Source organism: Hordeum vulgare, chromosome 3H (assembly GCF_904849725.1).
Source record: "Hordeum vulgare subsp. vulgare chromosome 3H, MorexV3_pseudomolecules_assembly, whole genome shotgun sequence".
In the NCBI taxonomy this organism is placed as follows: Eukaryota; Viridiplantae; Streptophyta; class Magnoliopsida; order Poales; family Poaceae; genus Hordeum; species Hordeum vulgare.
Window position 1 is genome coordinate 543,046,894 of NC_058520.1, and position 19,107 is coordinate 543,066,000.

A 19,107-nucleotide genomic window follows, 5' to 3' on the forward strand; every position below is an offset into this window, starting at 1 on the left:
CCGCAGAACTCACAGAAGTAACCAAGTTTCTCATATTTGACTGGGAGTAAAAGGGTCCCCTCCCCTCTGATGGCTAAGGGAGTGAATCGAACCAGCGGGTCTGCTACCTTGATTTTAACTCGAACCCTAGCATAGTTCCCTTCAAAGGCCCTAGTCGGATTCATTTCAACACTCTTAACTTTGCCGATCCGACGGGCTAGTTGATCAAGCACTGTCTCCCTGCGGTACAGCTCAGGAGTATCATGAATCTAAGCCCAAACATGCACCCGATCTAGAACGACTTCGTGCGGTTTGCCTCTTCCATCATATTCCTCAATGATGACCATGAGTCCCGTGAATATCCAAGGACCTTGATGCATTACCCTGTTCCAGTCACCTACGCAGAACATCTGAACTATGAAAAGGTTATCGTGAGCCTCGCGGATCGAGGGTTCATACGCCAAGCGCCAGATAAACTTCATCGTCGACTTGAAAGATTCCGCACTAAAGGGCTTCGAAGTATTCACCCTAGCTACTGCGAGCCAACGTGTTTCCTCTGCAAACTTCGAGATCTCCTCATCTCCAACTACAACCTCGTCCAGTTCCGAGTCCTTCAGCTTCATGTTCTTCATTGCCGATTCCAAATTTGTTGGCGCTTTCCCCTTCCACCCCCTAGAGGCAGAACCCTGGGGATCACCAGCAGTTGACGAAGACGCCATGGAGAGTCCTACCGCTCGTTCCACTAGCTGCGGACGCAGTAGGGGAGAGGATCGGTCGGATCCTGTTGACGATTCCTTGAAAGGCCTCAACGACGGCAGGGCCGCCGGAGTAGTAAAACCCTAAACCCTAGCCGCCGCCAGGGTCGGGTAGGTTGCTTTCCCATGGGCTCTTTTGCAATAGTTGAGAAACTTGTTAGGTAAGCGTGAAGCGTTGGTGCATGCTAGAGATGCTTTTCGAATGTTCTCGTGTAAGTTGGGCTTCAATGTTGAACCACTAGACGTGTCACGGCCCGCTCACTATCGCCTCTTTCCTTGGATCGGCTAGAGGCTCCAACCATGCGGCCGGCCCATGCGCCGGCGTCGGCGGCGCGCGGAGGCCGGGCGCTGTACGAGCTGTACAGGGCGGCGAGCCGCGCGGCGGCGCCGGCGGTGTTCCTCTGGCGGCGGATGCGAGGGCTGGAGCACCGGTCGCGCTGGCCAGAGCGGCTAGGCCGGCCGTCGGTTGCGCGGCCTCGGCCAGGCTCGCCGCTCGTGTGGTTCCACGCCGTCTCCCTCGGCGAGGGCATGGCCGCGCTCCCGGTCGTCCGTCACTGCGCGCGCCTCCACCCCGGCCTCCCTATCCTCCTCACCACCACCACTCTCTCTGCCTTGTAAGTCCCCATCACCACCACCATTCCGGGGCGATGCCTCCTTTTCGAAAAAAAAAATCACCACCACCATTGAGCAAGGGCCATTTTAGATGAACGTAATGTGAAATGTCCAACACACCACTCATTCAACCATTTCGATTTGTAATACGTAGTAGCTAACCGCACCTGCCGTGTGGTTTGATTAACATAATGTGGCCAAGCTTTAAGCTCCCTTCTTTGTTTTGATGTAGCGAAGTGATAAAGGATTTGCTGCCGGATGTTGTCATATATCAGGTGAGTTTGGAGAGTGCTTCACAACTAGGTTGCATCGATACGGATACGGGTACCAAACTATCAGTACCGGCGATACGGATACGTAAATACGTCATTTCTGAAAAGCGCCAACACAGTGATACGTTTGGCTATTTTTGAACACAACATAAAATATATGTTATCGCATCAAGCCATTTAGCATATATTTAGTCAGCGCTGTCCGTTATCGTATCCATCATTCCAAAACAAGCAATAACCAACAAGCCAAAGGGTTTACCAAACATAAAAGTTCAGTTAGACAGAAAGGGAGGGGGAGGAGTAGGAAATCAGCAGCCTTCCATTAGATAGAATTCTACGGGATAGTGGGGGGAAGGGGAGCGGGGGCACCGAGGAAAGAAGCCCACCGCCGGCACTGCTAGAGCCTGAGAGGCATCGGTGACGTATTGGGAAAGAATCGGTATCAGATACGGATACGCTTGTTGCTGGAAGTATCGGTGTTTTCTTGCTCCACACCTTCAGAGCTCTCAGGTTATGCTAGAGTTAATTTAGTGATGCCATATCCAATGTGGATGATTAGAGAGGTGATTTGTAGCAGGAAGCCATGTCTTATTGCCACATAGGATAAATTATGGGTTCATCTTGTAAGACTCCAAGTGCTTATGCATGCAACTATATACCTTATCTAAGAGAAAATGCAACCATCTATGTAAAATGCAGGTGCTTAGCAATCACGTAGGTCATATCCTTGAAGAAAGGTTCGAATAAGTAAGGTGCTAATTTTGTGGCATTGGTGCTTGATTAGGCACCAGTGCTTAACCTTATCTGGTGCTCATGCTGTTATGCATATAACTATCTGTAGCAAAGAGATAATACAACCATCTCAACACCTAGAGGAAGTAATTGTATTGACTTTGTTCACCTCTCAAGAAAACTGTTTCTGCCTCAACATATGGCAAATGGAATTTGTTTGGTAATGATACTACTTTGTTCAGCTGTACCACTTAAGCTTCATAAGATTCTGTTATGGCCACTTACTTTTGGTTGTTAGGTTGTAATATCTGATAGCAAATTGTGTAATTATAGCTATTTGTCCTTCTAAATTCTAATGATGCATTTGTTGAGTGTCTGTAGTTTGCACCTCTTGACTGTCCTGACGCAATAGAAAGGTTCATTGGATACTGGAAGCCAAGTTTGATACTTCTCATGGAAAGCGAATTGTGGCCAAACCTCATCATGTCTGCCGCAGAGAAAGGGGTGAGCAGTTCTTTCATGATCTTGTGCATCACCAGCTCTCTGTTAATGATCTTTCCCATATTCTAATTTCTAGTGTCTGGGCAGCCTTTTCAGAACTTCCTACATGCTGTATACATGAGCAGATTTTATTGCCTTTGTTGTTCATTAGTGTCCGCATCATTCCCTAGCTAATTGTTTGTCATGAACATGACTGACCTGCATATTTTCAGATTGCAGTGGCTCTTTTAAATGCCCGTATGTCACTGAAGTCGTTCAACCGTTGGTCTGTGCCTCTAGGGTTGCCATTAATCTCTCTGATGCTCTCTAAACTATTGCTTGTTATCCCACTGGTAAGTAACAGTAGAGGTTTAAGTCCTATTTTTATATTTTACTCTCTCCATCCCATAATGTAAGACATTTTTGCAAGCTAGTTTAGCTTGCAAAAACGTCTTACATTATGGGATGGAGTAGTACAACTGTTACCCATCATCGTTCATTTTATCTGGTGCAGAGTACGGTCCAGGCTGTTCGTTTTCAGTTGCTCCATACACCACCACACAAAATCCATTTCGCTGGTGATTTAAAATATGGTATGCCCTATTTACCTTTTTTTCAGTCATGTATTGTTTTCAGAATACATTTGGTAGTGAATCTCTGAGTAGCACAATTTCAAAGGGTAATCGCAGAAGCTTGAAAAGATAACCTTCACAAGTGAAATGATTTATTGTGACTCATGTGATTTACCTAGCTGTTGGTGATGTTGAGGTTGGGGAGAAAGAGCTGGATACAATCAAAGATCTGCAGCGGCAGTTCAACGATAGGCCCATCTGGATGGCAGCTTCGATTCACAGCGGTGAAGAAGAAGGTAAGAACACTGGAAACACACTTTTTGCTATTAAGTGAACCAATATAATTTGTTATACATCTGCCCTTCCAGTGAACTGTACGCACAACGAACTATGTGGTTGTTCCCTAATAGCCTAAGCTCTTTGTTGACTTTTTTACAGTCTCCAAGTATAAGTTTATCCATTGCTGAAGTGATGTTCAAATCATGACATCAACATTAGTAAAATACCTCACATGATGAATATATTCATGCAATCTTCTCATGGCCAATCAAGGGGTTAGAATTGCAAGTTTTAAATGTTTGACAGCTGTTTTTGATGGGGACTTGGATTAGAAATGGGAGTAGATAAGGATATTGCCTTTATGAGCTATTATGCTCATGGAATATGTCTTCAATATACTTAAGATTGCTTAGTCAACAGATGCTTCTGTACTCTCCAGGTTGCCAAAATTTATAATTGTAGCTGTCTCTGTTCTAGGAATCGCCTATCATTTCACATCCTTCTGATTGATCTTCTGCCGCATCCTTCAATTTTGCTACTAGTACACTAATTATGGTTAAAGGACCTTGCACGGAGGTTTTTGCGAAGCAACCTCAAAGAATTCATTTCTTAGGTCATTATTTCAGTGTTCTCAACATAAAACGAGTCCCAGAGGCTACCTTAACTTCACTTCTGTTTTCCAGTCGTTCTCCGTGTTCATGACGAGTTAATCAAGGTGTATCCTTTGCTACTACTAATTCTCGTGCCAAGACATCCTCAGGACATCAAGAATGTTTCTTTAGTATGTTAATGGTGCCTTTTCTTACCCGTTTTATTTTACCCTGTTTGGTGTATGAGTCAGTTCCTGAGTACACTATTAGTTATTTGGCTACTTACCAGTTTCTAATACTTTCTCTCTTCCAAAATGTAAGTAATTTTAGACATTGACTCTCCAAGTTGATACTTTGAAGTTTGAACAGTATTTCTTTACAATAAGTATGTTGTGTAAAGTAAAAATTCATATACAATATGGAAATATATTTCACAATGGATCTAATCATACTAATTAGGTTTTGTAAATTTTACCGCTTCTTTTCTATGGTCAAACTTAAAAAACTTGACAGATGCTAAAACTGCTTACATTTGGGAGCGAAGGAAATATCATATCTTGTTGTTTACTTGAAAAATCAAATGATTGTAAATACTTAAGATGAGGAGCAAGTGTTGTGGGAGTTACTGTGTTTAGTGCATAAGGCTCGAGTACCGTGAATAACAGAACTGTACACAACTTGAAGTTTGACAGTTTTCTAAAGCATGAAGAGCAGACAGCTGGGCGTTGCCAAGTTAGTTAGGTGTGTGAGTGCATGCCCTGCCCACTTGCTTTCGTGTTGTGAACTTCACAGGGAGCTCAAGGTTGCCCCTCGTACTTTATGAAAAAAGAACACAGGCAACTCCCTGTAGTTCTAGTGTTTTTTTTTTTTAAGCATGAAGAGCATGTGATACATTTTAGTGTAAACTTGGTAGTACAATAGGCCTGAACAATATCTTTGTATACAATTTCTTGCAGGCACTGAAAAAACAAAAGATAAATTTTGTGCTGAGGTCAACAATGGAAGTGGTGTCTATAAACACTAGGGTATACGTGGTTGATACTTTAGGTTTGTCTAATCCCTCCATCGGGAAATTTGTGCATTATTTCTGTAGAGATTATGTATATCCGTTTGAACTATTAGTTAATGGCAGAAAATATGATGGAAAGCAGGGGAATTAAGAATGCTCTACAGGGTAACTCCAATAGCAGTCGTGGGAGGTTCATTTTTACCTAGCTTGTCTGGCCATAATTTTTCCGAGGCTGCTGCAGCTGGTTGTGCTGTTCTGACTGGTAAGGCTAAGGTATCTACCTATTTGAATCTATATCATTTCCTTGACAAAATCAGAGTGTATAGAGTTTCACGTGTTGCACTGGCTTTCAGGTCCCCATGTTGGGCATTTCTATCATATGCTGGTTGAAATGTGGCAAATAAATCCTCTAGCTGTCAAGCAGGTGACAAGTTATTCTGTATCTTCCCATTTATTTAGGGGTCCCTTTATTTAAACATAACTATGGCGCATCATTTGCATTGTTTATTGGGTGACTTGTTCCTGTACACAACTAGCCAATGCTAGTCGTACTTTCTTGGTTTACATTCTTTTTACTCGCTCTGTAAAATAATACTATAAGATGTTTTTGATGACTACAGAGGTAGTACTTTGGAAATTTTGTAGGAAGTAATATTAATGTTTATAACAGGGTAAAAGTCCATAGACTGCCCTTTAGACACAAGATCTTACGATCGGGCTATTGGTGAAGGCTGATCTTTTACTCTTCCTCCCATTCTAGAAAACTGATGCAAATGTTCTTGCCAGTTGACAGGAGAAGCTGAACTGCTGGATGTGCTAAAAGAACTGCTCGATGATTCCAAAGCTCTAGAAGCATGCCAAGGAGCTGCAAAAGATGCATTTTCCATCATGGCACATGGAGTCGTGAGCCGTGTATGGAATCTAGTCTCCACTTTCGCCATTGATTCCCAACAGAAACGTGGAATAGTTAATTAATTCTATGTAAGCCTCCCCAGTCACCCAGTGTGTGCATGTAAATGTGTTTTTTACTGATGATACCAACATTTAACACATCTATGTCTGCCAGTGGATTTCTTCAGGGACTGCTTCAGAACGCATGGCGACCCTCTCAAGCCGGAGGTCTCAAGAATTTCTTCGTACAACCTGTTTTGCAGCTTCCATATGATAGTACTCCTACCGAACATCACATGTCTGGTGAGTGGTGACAAAGGAGACAGATCTCAAATTACAGGCAACCCAACTATTCCCTACAGTCGCTTGAAGGAACGCTGGAAAGTACCCATCCTAGTTTTGTCTATTCTGTTCGATTTACTCCTCTCTCAGCGCTCTAGTAGCATGTTTCTGGAAATTTCTTCTGCGCCTCCTATTATTCTTATCCCATGACTCGTGGCTGTAATTATTGGTACTCCCTCCGGTCCTTTTTACTTCGTGTATTAGATTAATGTCCAGTCAAATTTTGCAAAGTTTGACTAAAATTATATAAAAAAATCTAACAATATTGATTTCGCATTGTGAATGTTGGTGCTTTTTTTCTTATAAGTTCAGTCAAAGTAGAGATGCTTTGACTTCGGACAAAACCTATATGCAGGTTAAAAAGGACCGGAAAGAGTATGTTGTAGGCCTGTAACCGGTTGATCGTCTGTTTTAGGTCATTGCATAGATTTCAAAATGAGACCCAAATTTAGTTCAGGAAGGTGGCAGATTGGCAGTTAACTGCACATGATTGATCTTCTGCCATGTGCATGAGCATGACCTTTGTCCTTTTTAAGCTTGCAATAAAAATACTTTATTGGTGGCATCGTACTATCGTGCAGTTTCAGAGAGGAACGGAAATGGCAAACATATGACCGATCTGCAGACTAGCACGGGCTGGCTGCTGTCTCCATTGCATTGTGAAACGCGCAGTGCGTGCTTTAACTGCCTGCCCGCATGGAAAAGAGCAAGGCCGAGATATTCCAGTTCGATCGATTTAATCCAGTCACCCATCCTGGTGTTTCATTGCAGCCCAACCACCCCAACACCAACCATTTGATGTCTCTAGTATCGTCACCTTTTGGCTCTACTTTTTGTTGCTGTTATTGGAGAAAATTTCCTCGAGGGAGTTGTGTTGGATTCAATTTTATTTGTTCGCACTAAACCTCCTAGCCATCCATAAAAAAACTCCAAACCCTAACACCTTGTCTTAGGGCATCTCTAAGAAAAAAACTAACTAAAACAGGTTTCCTAAAAATCCTCTAAAACTCGTTTGTCTAAATCTTGCATTTAATTATCTATATCCAAACAACTGCAAATCCCCTAAAACTCAAATTTGAGAAGAAAAGGTGATATTTGGGCCAAAAAGAGCCAACTAGTAGATCCCCTAAACCCAAAACTTTACTAAATCTGAATTTTTCAACCCCTTCCCAAACTTGACCCTCTCTCTCAAATTTAGTATGCCTTCGCTCGATTGACTAAAACTCCCGCACATCCTCCCGCCCACCCTGCCGCCGCCACCAATTGTGCCCTTCCCCGGTGACCCCCATTGCACCCCTGGGCACCAGCGCTGGCGTCGAAGACCCACTGGTGGCCACAAATTCGACGGCGCAACCACCAAAAAGGCGGCGCTAGGGGATGAATCTCATTGGCAGAAAAGTGTCGATGCCAGTCGTTGGTGGTCCCCCCAGCGCAACTAGCGCACCGACCATGGCGAAGCAGACCAGCAAAAGGGACCGTTAGCAAACCAAAAAAGGTGGCGGTCAACACGATGATGCTCGCGAAGAAAAAGAAGAATGTGATCGCTTGTCCGCTTCGCCCTTGACCTATTGTAGCTCCGACGACTGCTACCCAACCTCTTGCTGCTACACGAGAAGCTCCTCCACCATCTGCGACCGAGGACGGGATGGATTCGAATGCTACAACCTACGACGACACATGCTCGAGGAAATGGCCAAAAGATAAAAAAATCCTGCTTTCACTTTATGGCTTGCATTTGCTTAGTATTGATGCTTTGAATGTAGAAGATGCCCTTCAAGACCCGGATAGGGTGAATGCCATGCACGAAGAGCTACACAACTTCCAGAGGAATCAAGTGTGGACACTTGTTGAAAAGCCTGAGGACGAGCGCAACATTATTGGTACAAAATGGGTGTTTCGGAACAAGCAAGATGAAGATGGTCAAGTTGTACGCAACAAGGCACATCTCGTAGCCCAAGGATACACGCAAGTTGAAGGTATGGACTATGGTGAGACCTATGCCCTCGTTGCTAGACTTGAAGTTATTCACATTCTTCTCGCTTATGCCAATCACCATGATATTACTCTTTACCAAATGGATATCAAAAGTGTTTTTCTAAATGGTGAAATTGAGGAGGAGGTTTATGTCAAACAACCTCCCAGCTTTGTGAACCCCAAGAAACCTAATCATGTTTACAAACTTTGTAAAGCTTTATATGGTCTTAAACAAGCCCCTAGAGCTTGGTACAAATGCCTAACGAAGCTTCTCATTCAAAAGGGTTTTGAGATTGGTAAAATTGACGCAACCTTATTCACTACAAGAGTTAATGGAGAACTATTTGTGTGCCAAATATATGTGGATGGTATTATCTTTGGTTCTACTAACCCATATTTTAGTATATTTTAGATATAGTCCATAGAGAGGCTTGGTTAAAGGATTGTGAGGAGAAGCCCCTTGATGCAAGGAAATGAATAGGATTGGCTCAAGCTTTAAGCAAGAGGACTCTACATTTTACATTTGTGAGAAATCACTTTGAGTCCATAGGAAAGCCAATACTATTAAAAAGGGGAGAGGTATTATGATGAATCGGTTGATCAAGTGCTTAGAAGTAGCCACCAAAAATACTCAGCCATTCTCCCACAAAATATCTGTGTCCAAAGCTATATCTGCAAAATCGGTGCCACCAACTATTTCCACTCGGCCCTACTGATTTTACACTTGAGAGATCCTATGCCAAACCCTACCATCTCGGTACCACCAACTTTCACATTGGTGCCACCGAGATTCAGTGAACAACTTTCTATTGAGAAGATTTCAAGAATCGGAAATTTCGAGTTTGAAATCGGTCTCACCAAGATTTGGAAACTGGTCTAGGTCATCATATCGGTACCATCGAGTTTCCTATATCAGTCCCACCGAAAATTCAAAAGTTGCCACATTTAGTGCAATTATTTACCACCGAGATTCTTTTCGGTGTCACCGAGTTTGGCAATAATGTTGTAACGGTTGGATTTTGGGGGATGCCTATATATACACCTCCACCTACCTCTCATTCTAGAGGAAGCACTCAGAACACACTTAGACTTGCCACATCCATTTTTCTGAGAGAGAGCCACCTACTCATGTGTTGGGATCAAGCGATTCCACTCTATCTATTTGAAATTTGATCTCTAGCCTCCCCAAGTTGCTTTCCACAAGATCAATCTCTCCTATCCATGCCAAATCTATGAGTGATTGAGTGTTGAGGAGACTATCTTTTGAAGCACAAGAGCAATGAGTTCGTCGTTCTACCACATCTATTACCTTTTCGAGGGTGATGCCTCCTAGATTGGTTAGATGTCTCTTGGGAGCCTCCTACTTCGTGTTGTGCAGTTGAACCAAGAAGTTTGTACGAGCGAGGAGATCCCCTAGTTCGTGAAGATCTACCGTGAGTGAGGCTAGTCATGTGTGGACGAAAGCCGTGGTGGAATAGACAAGGTCGTTTCTTCATGGACCCTTGTGCGTGGAGCCCTCCGTGGAATCTCGCAGCCGTTACCCTCCGTGGGTTGAAGTTTCCACTAACATGGACGTACGATAGTGCCACCTATCCGAACCATGCCAAAATCGTCGTGTCAACTTCTTTGCGTTTGATCTTCCCAAAATATACTCCTTACTACATGTGCAATGTCCTTACTTTTTGCTGCCATATTTATTGACTGGCATGTGTAGGGTGCACTAGACTTGTTAGAAATGCTAAAATCTGCCAACCACTAAAATTGGGAAAAGGCTAGGATTTTAATTTATGCAAGTAATCTATTCATCCCCCCTCTAGACACCCCTTCTATTAATCCGACAAATGAGAGTCAAGTGAATAGGAAGCCAAGGACATATAACTACAAAAACGATGAAGATAAAGCTTTGTGTGAATCTTGGATCAAAGTCTCTCTCGATGCCACGATTGATGTCGACCAAACAGAGAAGAGATCTTGGACTCGCGTCCAAGACTACAACAACAACACTGTGCCCATCCCCTCCGCACTATCGATTCTCTTAGTCATTGGTGTGATAACATCAAAGACTATATACCATCTAAGTTGGTGCATATCTAGTAGCACAGGGGATCTACTAGAGATGCACATACGACTCATCCCATCAACCCATCTTCCTCTTGCGACCCCCCCCCCCCACACACTATCTCCACAACGAGTCCATTGTTTCCTACTTTGTTCCCTTCTAGGCTTGGAGAGCAATAAGTTATGTGATAATGACTACCCTCGCTTGAAACCGTAAACCCCTTATCTTTTTTACTTAGTCACGTCTCCTCGGCTTTATCTTGCCTTAGTCGACTCAAGTTGAAAGAGCAGATGAATACGAGTTGGGTCTCAAGCATGGATCTATGCGAACCGATAAATAGTTATTTCTAAGTCAATCAAGCTGCACGTGATTTCTAAAATTTGCATTTTACTCAATCCACGTTGGACAAAGAATCAACCAGTGTGATTGCCAACTTAGAAATATACAACGTTCGTGAGCGTTTTCGAAAATAGATCTCAATCGACCAAGACTTGAGGATTTCACAGTTTATCAATCTTGTCGCTGGATCTGATCATGTTTGAATCCTCCTCCCATCATGTTTTGTTTGTGGCTTCCACCCAATCGACTTCAATTTAGGATGTGTTTGGCATTGCGGTGAATTCACTTGATCCTGTTTGCCCCACCTGTTTGGGACGAGGATTTGGAGCTCTCGGGTGCTCCAGCCCCCTTCCCTCCTCCTTAAAATGTTATATTAAAAAAAACTAGAAAAGTAAAAAAATCCTGAAACTTTGGGATATCAAACCTGGATGCCCAATCTACTCGAGGTGAAGTTTCGTGAAAAAACGACATCTCTGGTATTCACAATAAAAAAGACAAAGAACTCCTATGTATAGAGAAAATTGTTTGAATGTATCGTATGTCTGACTGTATTTTCTTCGCCATGAATGTCATGTATGATTATTATTTTTGCGGGTGACCATGTATGATATTTCGTAACGGAGTAGAATGCGCATCCAGGGTTGATATCCCAAAAAAAAATCAGTTTTTTAAAAGAAAAATCCTGGTATTTCCTTGAATTTAATATTCATACAGGGAGTGGAGCACATTTTTCCCACCTATTTCTCCTATTTTAGTGTTTGTTTAACCCACTTTTGCTTAAGTTTGTGTCTAAAAAAAATGCATAACAGATAACAAAATACGTTCATGAAAACGACACGCTAAACACGTGGCTTGGCCCTTGGGGTTTTGAAGCAACGGCCAACGGCGGCGGGACACACCACCGAGAGAGACCCCAATCCCATGCTGCTCCCCCAGTCTCCAGCCGCTACCCATCCTCAGCTTCCCACCTCCTCCTCCTCCTCCCGCCGCACGCGCCGCTCGGCACAGGCAGTCAGGCACAGCCATGCGCGCGGCCGCCGAGTCGCTCCTCCTCCGCGGGCTGCGGCCGGAGTCGCTGCCGCGCCACGTGGCGGTGGTGATGGACGGGAACTCGCGGTGGGCGCGCGCGCGGGGGATGCCGCCGGCGTTCGGGCACGAGGCCGGGCGGCGCGCGCTGCTGGAGACGGTGCGGCTCTCCCGCGCCTGGGGCATCCGCGCGCTCACCGCCTTCGCCTTCTCCCACGAGAACTGGAGCCGCCCCAAGGTAGCACAGCACACCTGGCCGCGCGCCCTTTTTTTGCCGGCCTCCGCCCTGAGCTTGACTGTTCTTGGAATTTGCAGACGGAGGTTGACTTCTTGATGGGGCTGTTCGAGCGGGTGATCCGCGACAGCGTCGCCGAGTTCTCGAGGTACGTACACACGCTGCGACAAATTAATGGACTCACATTTTGAATTTGGCCGTCTCCATTCTGATAAGATACACCCGAGCACTCCACTCCGCGTGCACAGCCGGCTCGGGAAGATGAACTTACACCCCAATCTGACGATTACGGATGAACTGCTCGATTTTGACTGTACTAAATAACATGTGGATTGCTGTTCTGAGCAGGGACGGGACTTGCCTACGTGTGATCGGCGACTGCTCGAGGCTGCCGGCGTCTCTGCAGAGGACGGCAAGGGACGCCGAGGAGGCAACGAGGAACAACTCGCAGCTGGACCTGACGCTGGCGATCAGCTACAGCGGGCGAAGGGACATAGTGCAAGCCTGCCGGAGCCTCGCCCAGAAGGTGCGCGACGAGCTGCTCAGGCCGGAGGACATCGACGAGTCGCTGTTCGCCGGCGAGCTCGAGACGAGCCGCGGCAGCGAGCTCCCGTGCCCCGACCTGCTCATCCGGACCAGCGGCGAGATGCGGCTGAGCAACTTCTTGCTGTGGCAGTCGGCCTACTCGGAGCTCTTCTTCACCGACACCCTGTGGCCGGACTTCGGGGAGGCTGACTATCTTGAAGCGCTGTGCTCCTACCAGAGCAGAGACAGGCGGTTTGGCCGAAGGAATTCCTAGTGCATTTTAGAAGCTTTATTTATTAGTGCATGGCTGGTTTTGTAGCCACATTTGATCAACAGTAGGTAGATTGGGCGGATAATGGCGTTTCTAGCTGATCTCTTATACGCAAACTGTCAAAATTGCCACTTTCTTTTAAATTTAAATTTTGAGGAATACACAACGGCTTGCGCATACGGTGGCGAGACCTTTGGTGCAAATGATCTGGCCAGAGCCATGGACTCAAGAGGAACGACTGGTTCCACCGTTCAGTGGCGGAGCTTGGTGCATTGCGGGCGTGCATTTTTTATTTGAGAGAGCTTAGATTATGAAAATTTATGTGTTTGCCCGCGCACAGATTCATAAATTATACTGTATTTGCCCTCCCTCCCCCACAAACAACTTTGTCAAGCTCTGCCACTGCCACTGGGTTGGAAAAAGGACCGAAAACCGCATCGAAAAAATCAAGACCGAAGCCGATTAAACCGAAAACCAAAGATTCGGTGCTCTGTTTGGTACTGAAAACTAGCGAAAACCGAATTTCATTCGGTGATATCGGTTTCCACCGAAGTGACCGAAAACATCGAAACTGTAGGCTAAAAACGTGAATGAGCCCTGAAGCCGAGGAATGAAAAGTGGCCCAACAGGCTGGATCCACAGAAAAGGATTCTACTTCCACAAGGATGGCACACCGAGGGGACTCCCAGTTCCCCAATCCTAACCTAGCCGCCATGCTTACTCCTACCGCAGACGACGGCAGCCTGGCCACCTCGCAGGCAGCGTGACTGTGCGGGGCGGCTTATTTCTTCCCTCCACTCGTACGTATCTTCTTGTTCCACTGGATTGGATCTTCTCCCGTGTATCTCTTTTACCATCCACTCAGAATTGTTGTTTACTTTGTTCATCCCTTTATACGAGAAGTTGAGTACTACTAGTACATACACAGGAATTGTACTTCTAGGAAGATTTGATTTTGCGTTCTTCCTTCATTCCATCCCTCAGTTTTTCTGTCTTCTAACTCTCTTTCTTCCATCAACCGGAAGCCCTGCATCAAACATATTCGGTTTTCGCCACGGGGCACCCATCACCGAACCAAACTTTCGGGGCACCCAACTGTCGGTCGGTTGATTTTCTATTACCCGAGCGGTTAGCGTTTTCTAAGAGCCCAACCTGTAAAAGGACCGAAGCACTGATCCGATCGGTTCGGGGGAACCGAATGCACAGCCTGTGCCACTGTTCCGGTTGCTATTCGAAGCTTTGATCACGTATTCTCCAACCACGTATGCTCCAACCATGCTGCAAAGATCAGCTTCTCGCACGGCAAAGAAGAGCGGGATCTTTTGAACCTGTTATGTATAGTGATGAGATTGTTTTTCGTATGAACTTGATGATGGTGAAAGTGTACTTTACTTACTGAAAGATGTAGTGTGGTTGCAACAATGAGTTTGAAATAAGAGGCGGAAACTTGCAACCGTGTAGTTGAAAGTGCAATCATGTCCTTAATTATATTTTGATGTTGCTGACAACACACATACATGAAACTAATCATCTTAATCGAGTGTATCTTAGATTTTGTTCCCATAAGAGTTTCTGTATGGATCATGAATAATTTGTTCACAAGGCTCAAGAATGAAGAAACAAGACGAACTGATCTATCATTTTATTTGTCGTTTTTGAGTGTAGGGACCCCGCACTATTAAGAGGGGATCGCTAAGTCTCGCGAGAAACTTGCTCAAAAATATTAGAAATTCCTCTCTCTATCTTCATGTTGATCTCCTCCTGTCCGGTCGTCCGGTGGTTCTCGGACGTCCGGACCCCGGATGGCCGAAGCCGTGCGGAAATCCTAAGCCAGCCAACAGATCTAAAATGTCGGACTTTCGGCCCCCTCCGGTTATCCGAGGACCCGGCGTCCGGGTACCGTAGGAGTTCCATTGCCACCCAACAGATCCAAAACGTCGGACTTCCGACCATTCCTGGCGACCGTGTCCCGGACATCCGATGCCCTTCGGATGTCTGTGCGTTGTTCATTGCACCTGATGCTGACCTAATATCTTCTGTGTCTTCGGACGTCCGACGAGCTCCAGACGACCGTATGTTGGTTACCTTTCCACCAAATATTGTGGTAATCAGATGCCCTCTGCATCTTCGGACGACCGTATGTTGGTTACCTTTCCACCAAATATTGTGGTAATCAGATGCCCTCTGCATCTTCGGACGACCGACCACCGTCGGACGTCCTACCCTTCGTGGGTGGTCGGACGATCGTGAACTGCCGGACGTCCGGCAACTGTACAACATAAGTGGCTCCAAGGGTCAGTTTTCTACCACCACTATATATAGTCTTCCCCCACCTCGAGTGGGGGTGGTTGAATACAGCTGAAACACTCTAAGAATATCTTTCTCTCCCACTCCCATTTGCTTACACCAAATCCTAAATCCCAAGAGCATTTGTGAGCCCCTTTGAGTGTTGTTCAAATCAAAAGATAGATCGTCTCTCTCTTCTCCTCTCAACCCAAGCTATTTGTGATTTGAGCTAGTCTTGAGCAGTCCCGGTGATCTTGTTACTCTTGGAGGTTGGAGACTCCTAGGCGGTAGGAGTTCTTCGCAGAGGAATCAAACCTTTGTGATTTCCCCCGGAAAGTTTGTGAGGGTTTGGAAGCCACCTCAAAGGCTTACCACTAGTGGTTGAGAAACGCCTTCGTGGTGTTGTCTCAAGGAGAGAATAGGGCGAGCCTTCGTGGCATTGGTGTGCCTTCGTGGTAACACCCACCTCTCTAAACGGTGATGTAGCTTTCCTCCAAGGAAGTGAACATGGGGATACACCCTTGTCTCTCGGAGTTGCGGTTATCCCTAACCTTAACTTCCTACTTGTTGCTAGTCCTTTGATTACTTACTTGTGCTTTATTATATCCTACTTGTTGTGTGCTTAGTTCATAAAGCTTACCCTTCACCCTTGCAATTGTTAGGATCATTTTAATATTCCACATTATTGCCTAAAACTGCTAAGTAACCGACAAAATTTGTAACTGTACCTATTCACCCCCCTCTAGGTCCATCTCGATGCCTTTCAATTGGTATCAGAGCCTCGTGCTCTATTCTTGTGGCTTAACCGCCCTAGAGCGAGAAGAACCCCGACGAGACTCCCCTAGTTGCAGATCAAATGGAGAAGGGCGCGACTTCCACGGAAGTCAAGTCCTTCACTTCTGAGGATCTAGAACTAGCCCTTGCCAAGCAAAAGGAGGAGCATGATGCTTCTCTTGAGGCCTTGGTCCAAATGATACCGGACACATTATCCACGATGATGGCATCATCTCCAAATGGTGGGGCCTCGAGGCCAAATGTGCCCAGTTCTTCACCTGGCCAACAACCTCCTGGCCATGACCAAACTAGTGTTCCATGGCTTTATGCTAGACCTCAAGTTGAGAAACCTAAGTACAATCCTGGAGGAAAACCTCCTTTGCTTGATGACAATTCCAATTTTGCTTTGTGGAGAGTTGGTATGTAGAGTCATCTTAGGTACGTCAATGATGAAATGTTGGACATTCTGGAGCATGGCTACCATCCTGTCGACCCAAGGAATCTCACTCCATGTGAAACTTATGACAAGCATCTCAACGACATCGCAATCATGTGCTTAAGAAAAGGAATTAATGATAAGCAACGAAGACCTTACATACACATCACTAGTGCCGAGGAATTATCGGACAACATTGTAAGGACCAAGACCGGTACCTCCACCCTCCGGCTTGCTCAGTATGAAATTGCCAAGGGGAAATTACTGAACTTTTGTATGGAAAAAGGTGAATCCCCCAAGTAGCTTCTAGAATGGCTCATGACTCTCACCGCCGACATTGAGTCCTGTGACTGTGACAAGACACAAGATGGATTCAACCTAACCAAAAGATTTCTCGTGGACAAGCTACTTCATGCCCTTGCTCCATACCATCACCAAATGGTGTGGGATATAAGACAACACCATGGGTTCAAGGAAATGACTCCAGATGACATCATATCCACTTTCCAACTATTCAAAGAGTCAAAGGCAAATGCTACAAAACATCTTGCCATGCATGGTACCTCAACATCAAAGATCAATCTTGCCTTGAAGGCCAAGCATGAATGGGAGGAGGAGCAAAGTGAAGAAGAAGAAGATGATGATGATTATGAATATGGTGATGAGATTGACTTCGATGGGAGCCCATCATATGAAGACATTGCCCTCTTTGTAAAGAAATTTAGTGCAGGAAAATTCAAGCGGAGATTCGAGAAGAAGAAGGTGAGGGAATGCTACAACTGTGAGGAAACCAACCACTTCTCCAACGATTGCCCCTATGAGAAGAGAGAAGATAAACCAAGGTTTCCCAAGACCTTTGCAAAGAAGAAGTTTTCAAATCCTATGAACTCCAAGCTCAAGAGGAGAGATGGAAAAGCAATGGTTGCACATGAAGAATCAGATCTAGAAGATGTTGGTGGGGTTGCCGGAGTAGCTCAAGATTCACAAACACATTGAGGTTAGTCAACAAGAGTGGTGATGTTGTGGCCTACAACTATATGAAAGACTACAAGGGCAACGCTCACAACTGATTGATGGCAAAGGCTGTCATAGAAGATGGGGAGGACCAAAACTCCCCTGACAAGGTTAAGGTAACTCAACGCTCAAATTCCCCCCGTCTATTGTCTACTCCTTTAGATGAGTATCTTGATGCAGAGGATCACTATGATGATGACGATATAGATCATCCTATGCTTGCTAAAATAAATAAATTCATGTGCTCCCTTAAAGGAAAGAAGCTCACTATGTTTCGTATGCTTATGGAAATGGTGAGTAAACACACCAATACCATTAAGGAACTCGAAACCCTCTTCATCGAGGAAAAGGAAAAGAACGAAATCCTTGAGCGAAAAGTCCAATATGAGGAAGCACAAAATGATGATCTATGCTTACAAATTGGTGCAAACCTTGATAATCATGCTAACAATCTTGCCTCCTTGGAAAAGGCTGAGAACTCATGCAAGGAGTTAATGAATGATAAAAGTAAGCTTGTCAAATCTCATGCTTCTCTCTCTAAGGATTGTGAGCGCTTATCCGTGTCCCTCAAGGCTAAGGAAAATGAGCTTACTCTTCTTACAAAGAGCTTTGAGACACTCAAAATTACTTATCTTAAAACTCCAGCCAAGGTTTACTCCTCACCTACTATCAATGTTGATACTTGTACTAATAACTCTAGTGGTGACCTAGCATCTATTCTTGAGGAAAACCGTTTTCTAAAGGCACAACTAGAGAGAGGACTCATGACATGCGCACAAGGACAAAAGAATCTTAATGAGATTTTGAGCCAACATAATGAGGTGTTTGCCAAGGAAGGGCTCGGGTTTAACCCAAGCACAAGCAAGAAAAATATGTCTCCTCTCAAGTGCACCACCCCTCTCAAAGAAACATTTGTACGAGAAGGACACAAGGAGAAAGGTTAGGTTGTGAGTGGGATGGCCACTAGGGGCATTGATGACGAGATGATGTATATACTTCTCGCACCTCGTTGGTTACCCCAAGTGGAAGGTTGAGATGTAGTCAGCAGCAAGTTTTCCCTTACACGGAAACTGTAAGGTTTATCGAACCAAGAGGACTCCTAGGCTCAACAAGTAGGTGTCTCCCACCCTGGCGCTAGCAGAAGACGTGGACCTGCGCACAAAACAAATAACTTTGCTCCCAATGAGTATAGAGAGGTCGTCAATCTCTCCGGCCTTGTAGTTTGCAAAGGATCAAAACACAAGCGGGAAAAGAAATAGTGATTGCAATGGAAAAGTAAATGAAAACGGTAAATGATGGAGGTGTAAATAATGATGGTGACATGGACTAGAGTCACATGATGTTCATTAGTAATGTCTCTCTCCCAGAAGATGATAAACAACTATGTTTGGTAAACAAATTACAGTTGGGCAATTGATAGAATTATGAACGCACGACAATGCTAATTATGCTACTTGATAGTTAGAGGTTCAATAGTAATGGGCAGTACGCCAAGACAAGTAGACCGTTTATTCATCAACATCTACTTACGAATCATCCACCTTGAGATATCTATTCAGAACATATCTCCAGTATTAAGTTGTGAGCCCCACCCAAAGTGTAAACTCAAAGCAATGGAAAACTGCATTAACGAACTATGCGTAAGGTAAACAATC

General features: G+C 44.9%; 2 protein-coding genes and 1 long non-coding RNA gene across 4 annotated transcripts; all 3 read left to right on the plus strand.

Moving 5' to 3' along the window:
• Positions 1–1,001: 1,001 nt before the first annotated feature.
• On the plus strand, positions 1,002–6,796 carry LOC123444853 (probable 3-deoxy-D-manno-octulosonic acid transferase, mitochondrial). Of its 2 annotated transcripts, XM_045121713.1 has the most exons (12): positions 1,002–1,348; positions 1,579–1,621; positions 2,732–2,854; positions 3,064–3,183; positions 3,345–3,423; positions 3,582–3,698; positions 4,365–4,462; positions 5,228–5,318; positions 5,423–5,542; positions 5,634–5,704; positions 6,067–6,261; positions 6,347–6,796. In XM_045121713.1, the coding sequence occupies exons 1-11, from the start codon at positions 1,035–1,037 to the stop codon at positions 6,253–6,255; spliced, it is 1,365 nt and encodes a 454-aa protein (XP_044977648.1). In that variant the 5' UTR covers positions 1,002–1,034; the 3' UTR covers positions 6,256–6,261; positions 6,347–6,796. The 2 variants fall into 2 exon arrangements, with proteins under 2 accessions (XP_044977648.1, XP_044977649.1); XM_045121714.1 differs by lacking the exon at positions 6,347–6,796 and having other exon boundaries at positions 1,035–1,348; positions 5,423–5,553; positions 6,067–6,158.
• Positions 6,797–11,800: 5,004 nt separating this feature from the next.
• Positions 11,801–13,103, plus strand: LOC123444854 (cis-prenyltransferase 4, chloroplastic-like). The gene is made up of 3 exons (XM_045121715.1): positions 11,801–12,149; positions 12,227–12,294; positions 12,495–13,103. The coding sequence occupies exons 1-3, from the start codon at positions 11,910–11,912 to the stop codon at positions 12,943–12,945; spliced, it is 759 nt and encodes a 252-aa protein (XP_044977650.1). The 5' UTR covers positions 11,801–11,909; the 3' UTR covers positions 12,946–13,103.
• A 468-nt stretch (positions 13,104–13,571) lies between these two features.
• Positions 13,572–14,402, plus strand: LOC123440512. The gene is made up of 2 exons (XR_006630322.1): positions 13,572–13,742; positions 13,968–14,402. It is a non-coding gene; the product is annotated as an uncharacterized LOC123440512 (long non-coding RNA).
• Positions 14,403–19,107: the final 4,705 nt, after the last annotated feature.

Bases quoted from the DNA above. Each gene is read 5' to 3' on its own strand.
- LOC123444854 (XM_045121715.1), top strand. From the start codon at position 11,910: ATGCGCGCGGCCGCCGAGTCGCTCCTCCTCCGCGGGCTGCGGCCGGAG. The intron at 12,150-12,226 runs GTAGCACAGCAC...TGGAATTTGCAG, and splicing joins AGAACTGGAGCCGCCCCAAG to ACGGAGGTTGACTTCTTGAT. The intron at 12,295-12,494 runs GTACGTACACAC...TGTTCTGAGCAG, and splicing joins AGCGTCGCCGAGTTCTCGAG to GGACGGGACTTGCCTACGTG.
- LOC123444853 (XM_045121713.1), top strand. From the start codon at position 1,035: ATGCGGCCGGCCCATGCGCCGGCGTCGGCGGCGCGCGGAGGCCGGGCG. The intron at 1,622-2,731 runs GTGAGTTTGGAG...GAGTGTCTGTAG, and splicing joins CGGATGTTGTCATATATCAG to TTTGCACCTCTTGACTGTCC. The intron at 3,424-3,581 runs GTATGCCCTATT...TGATTTACCTAG, and splicing joins CGCTGGTGATTTAAAATATG to CTGTTGGTGATGTTGAGGTT.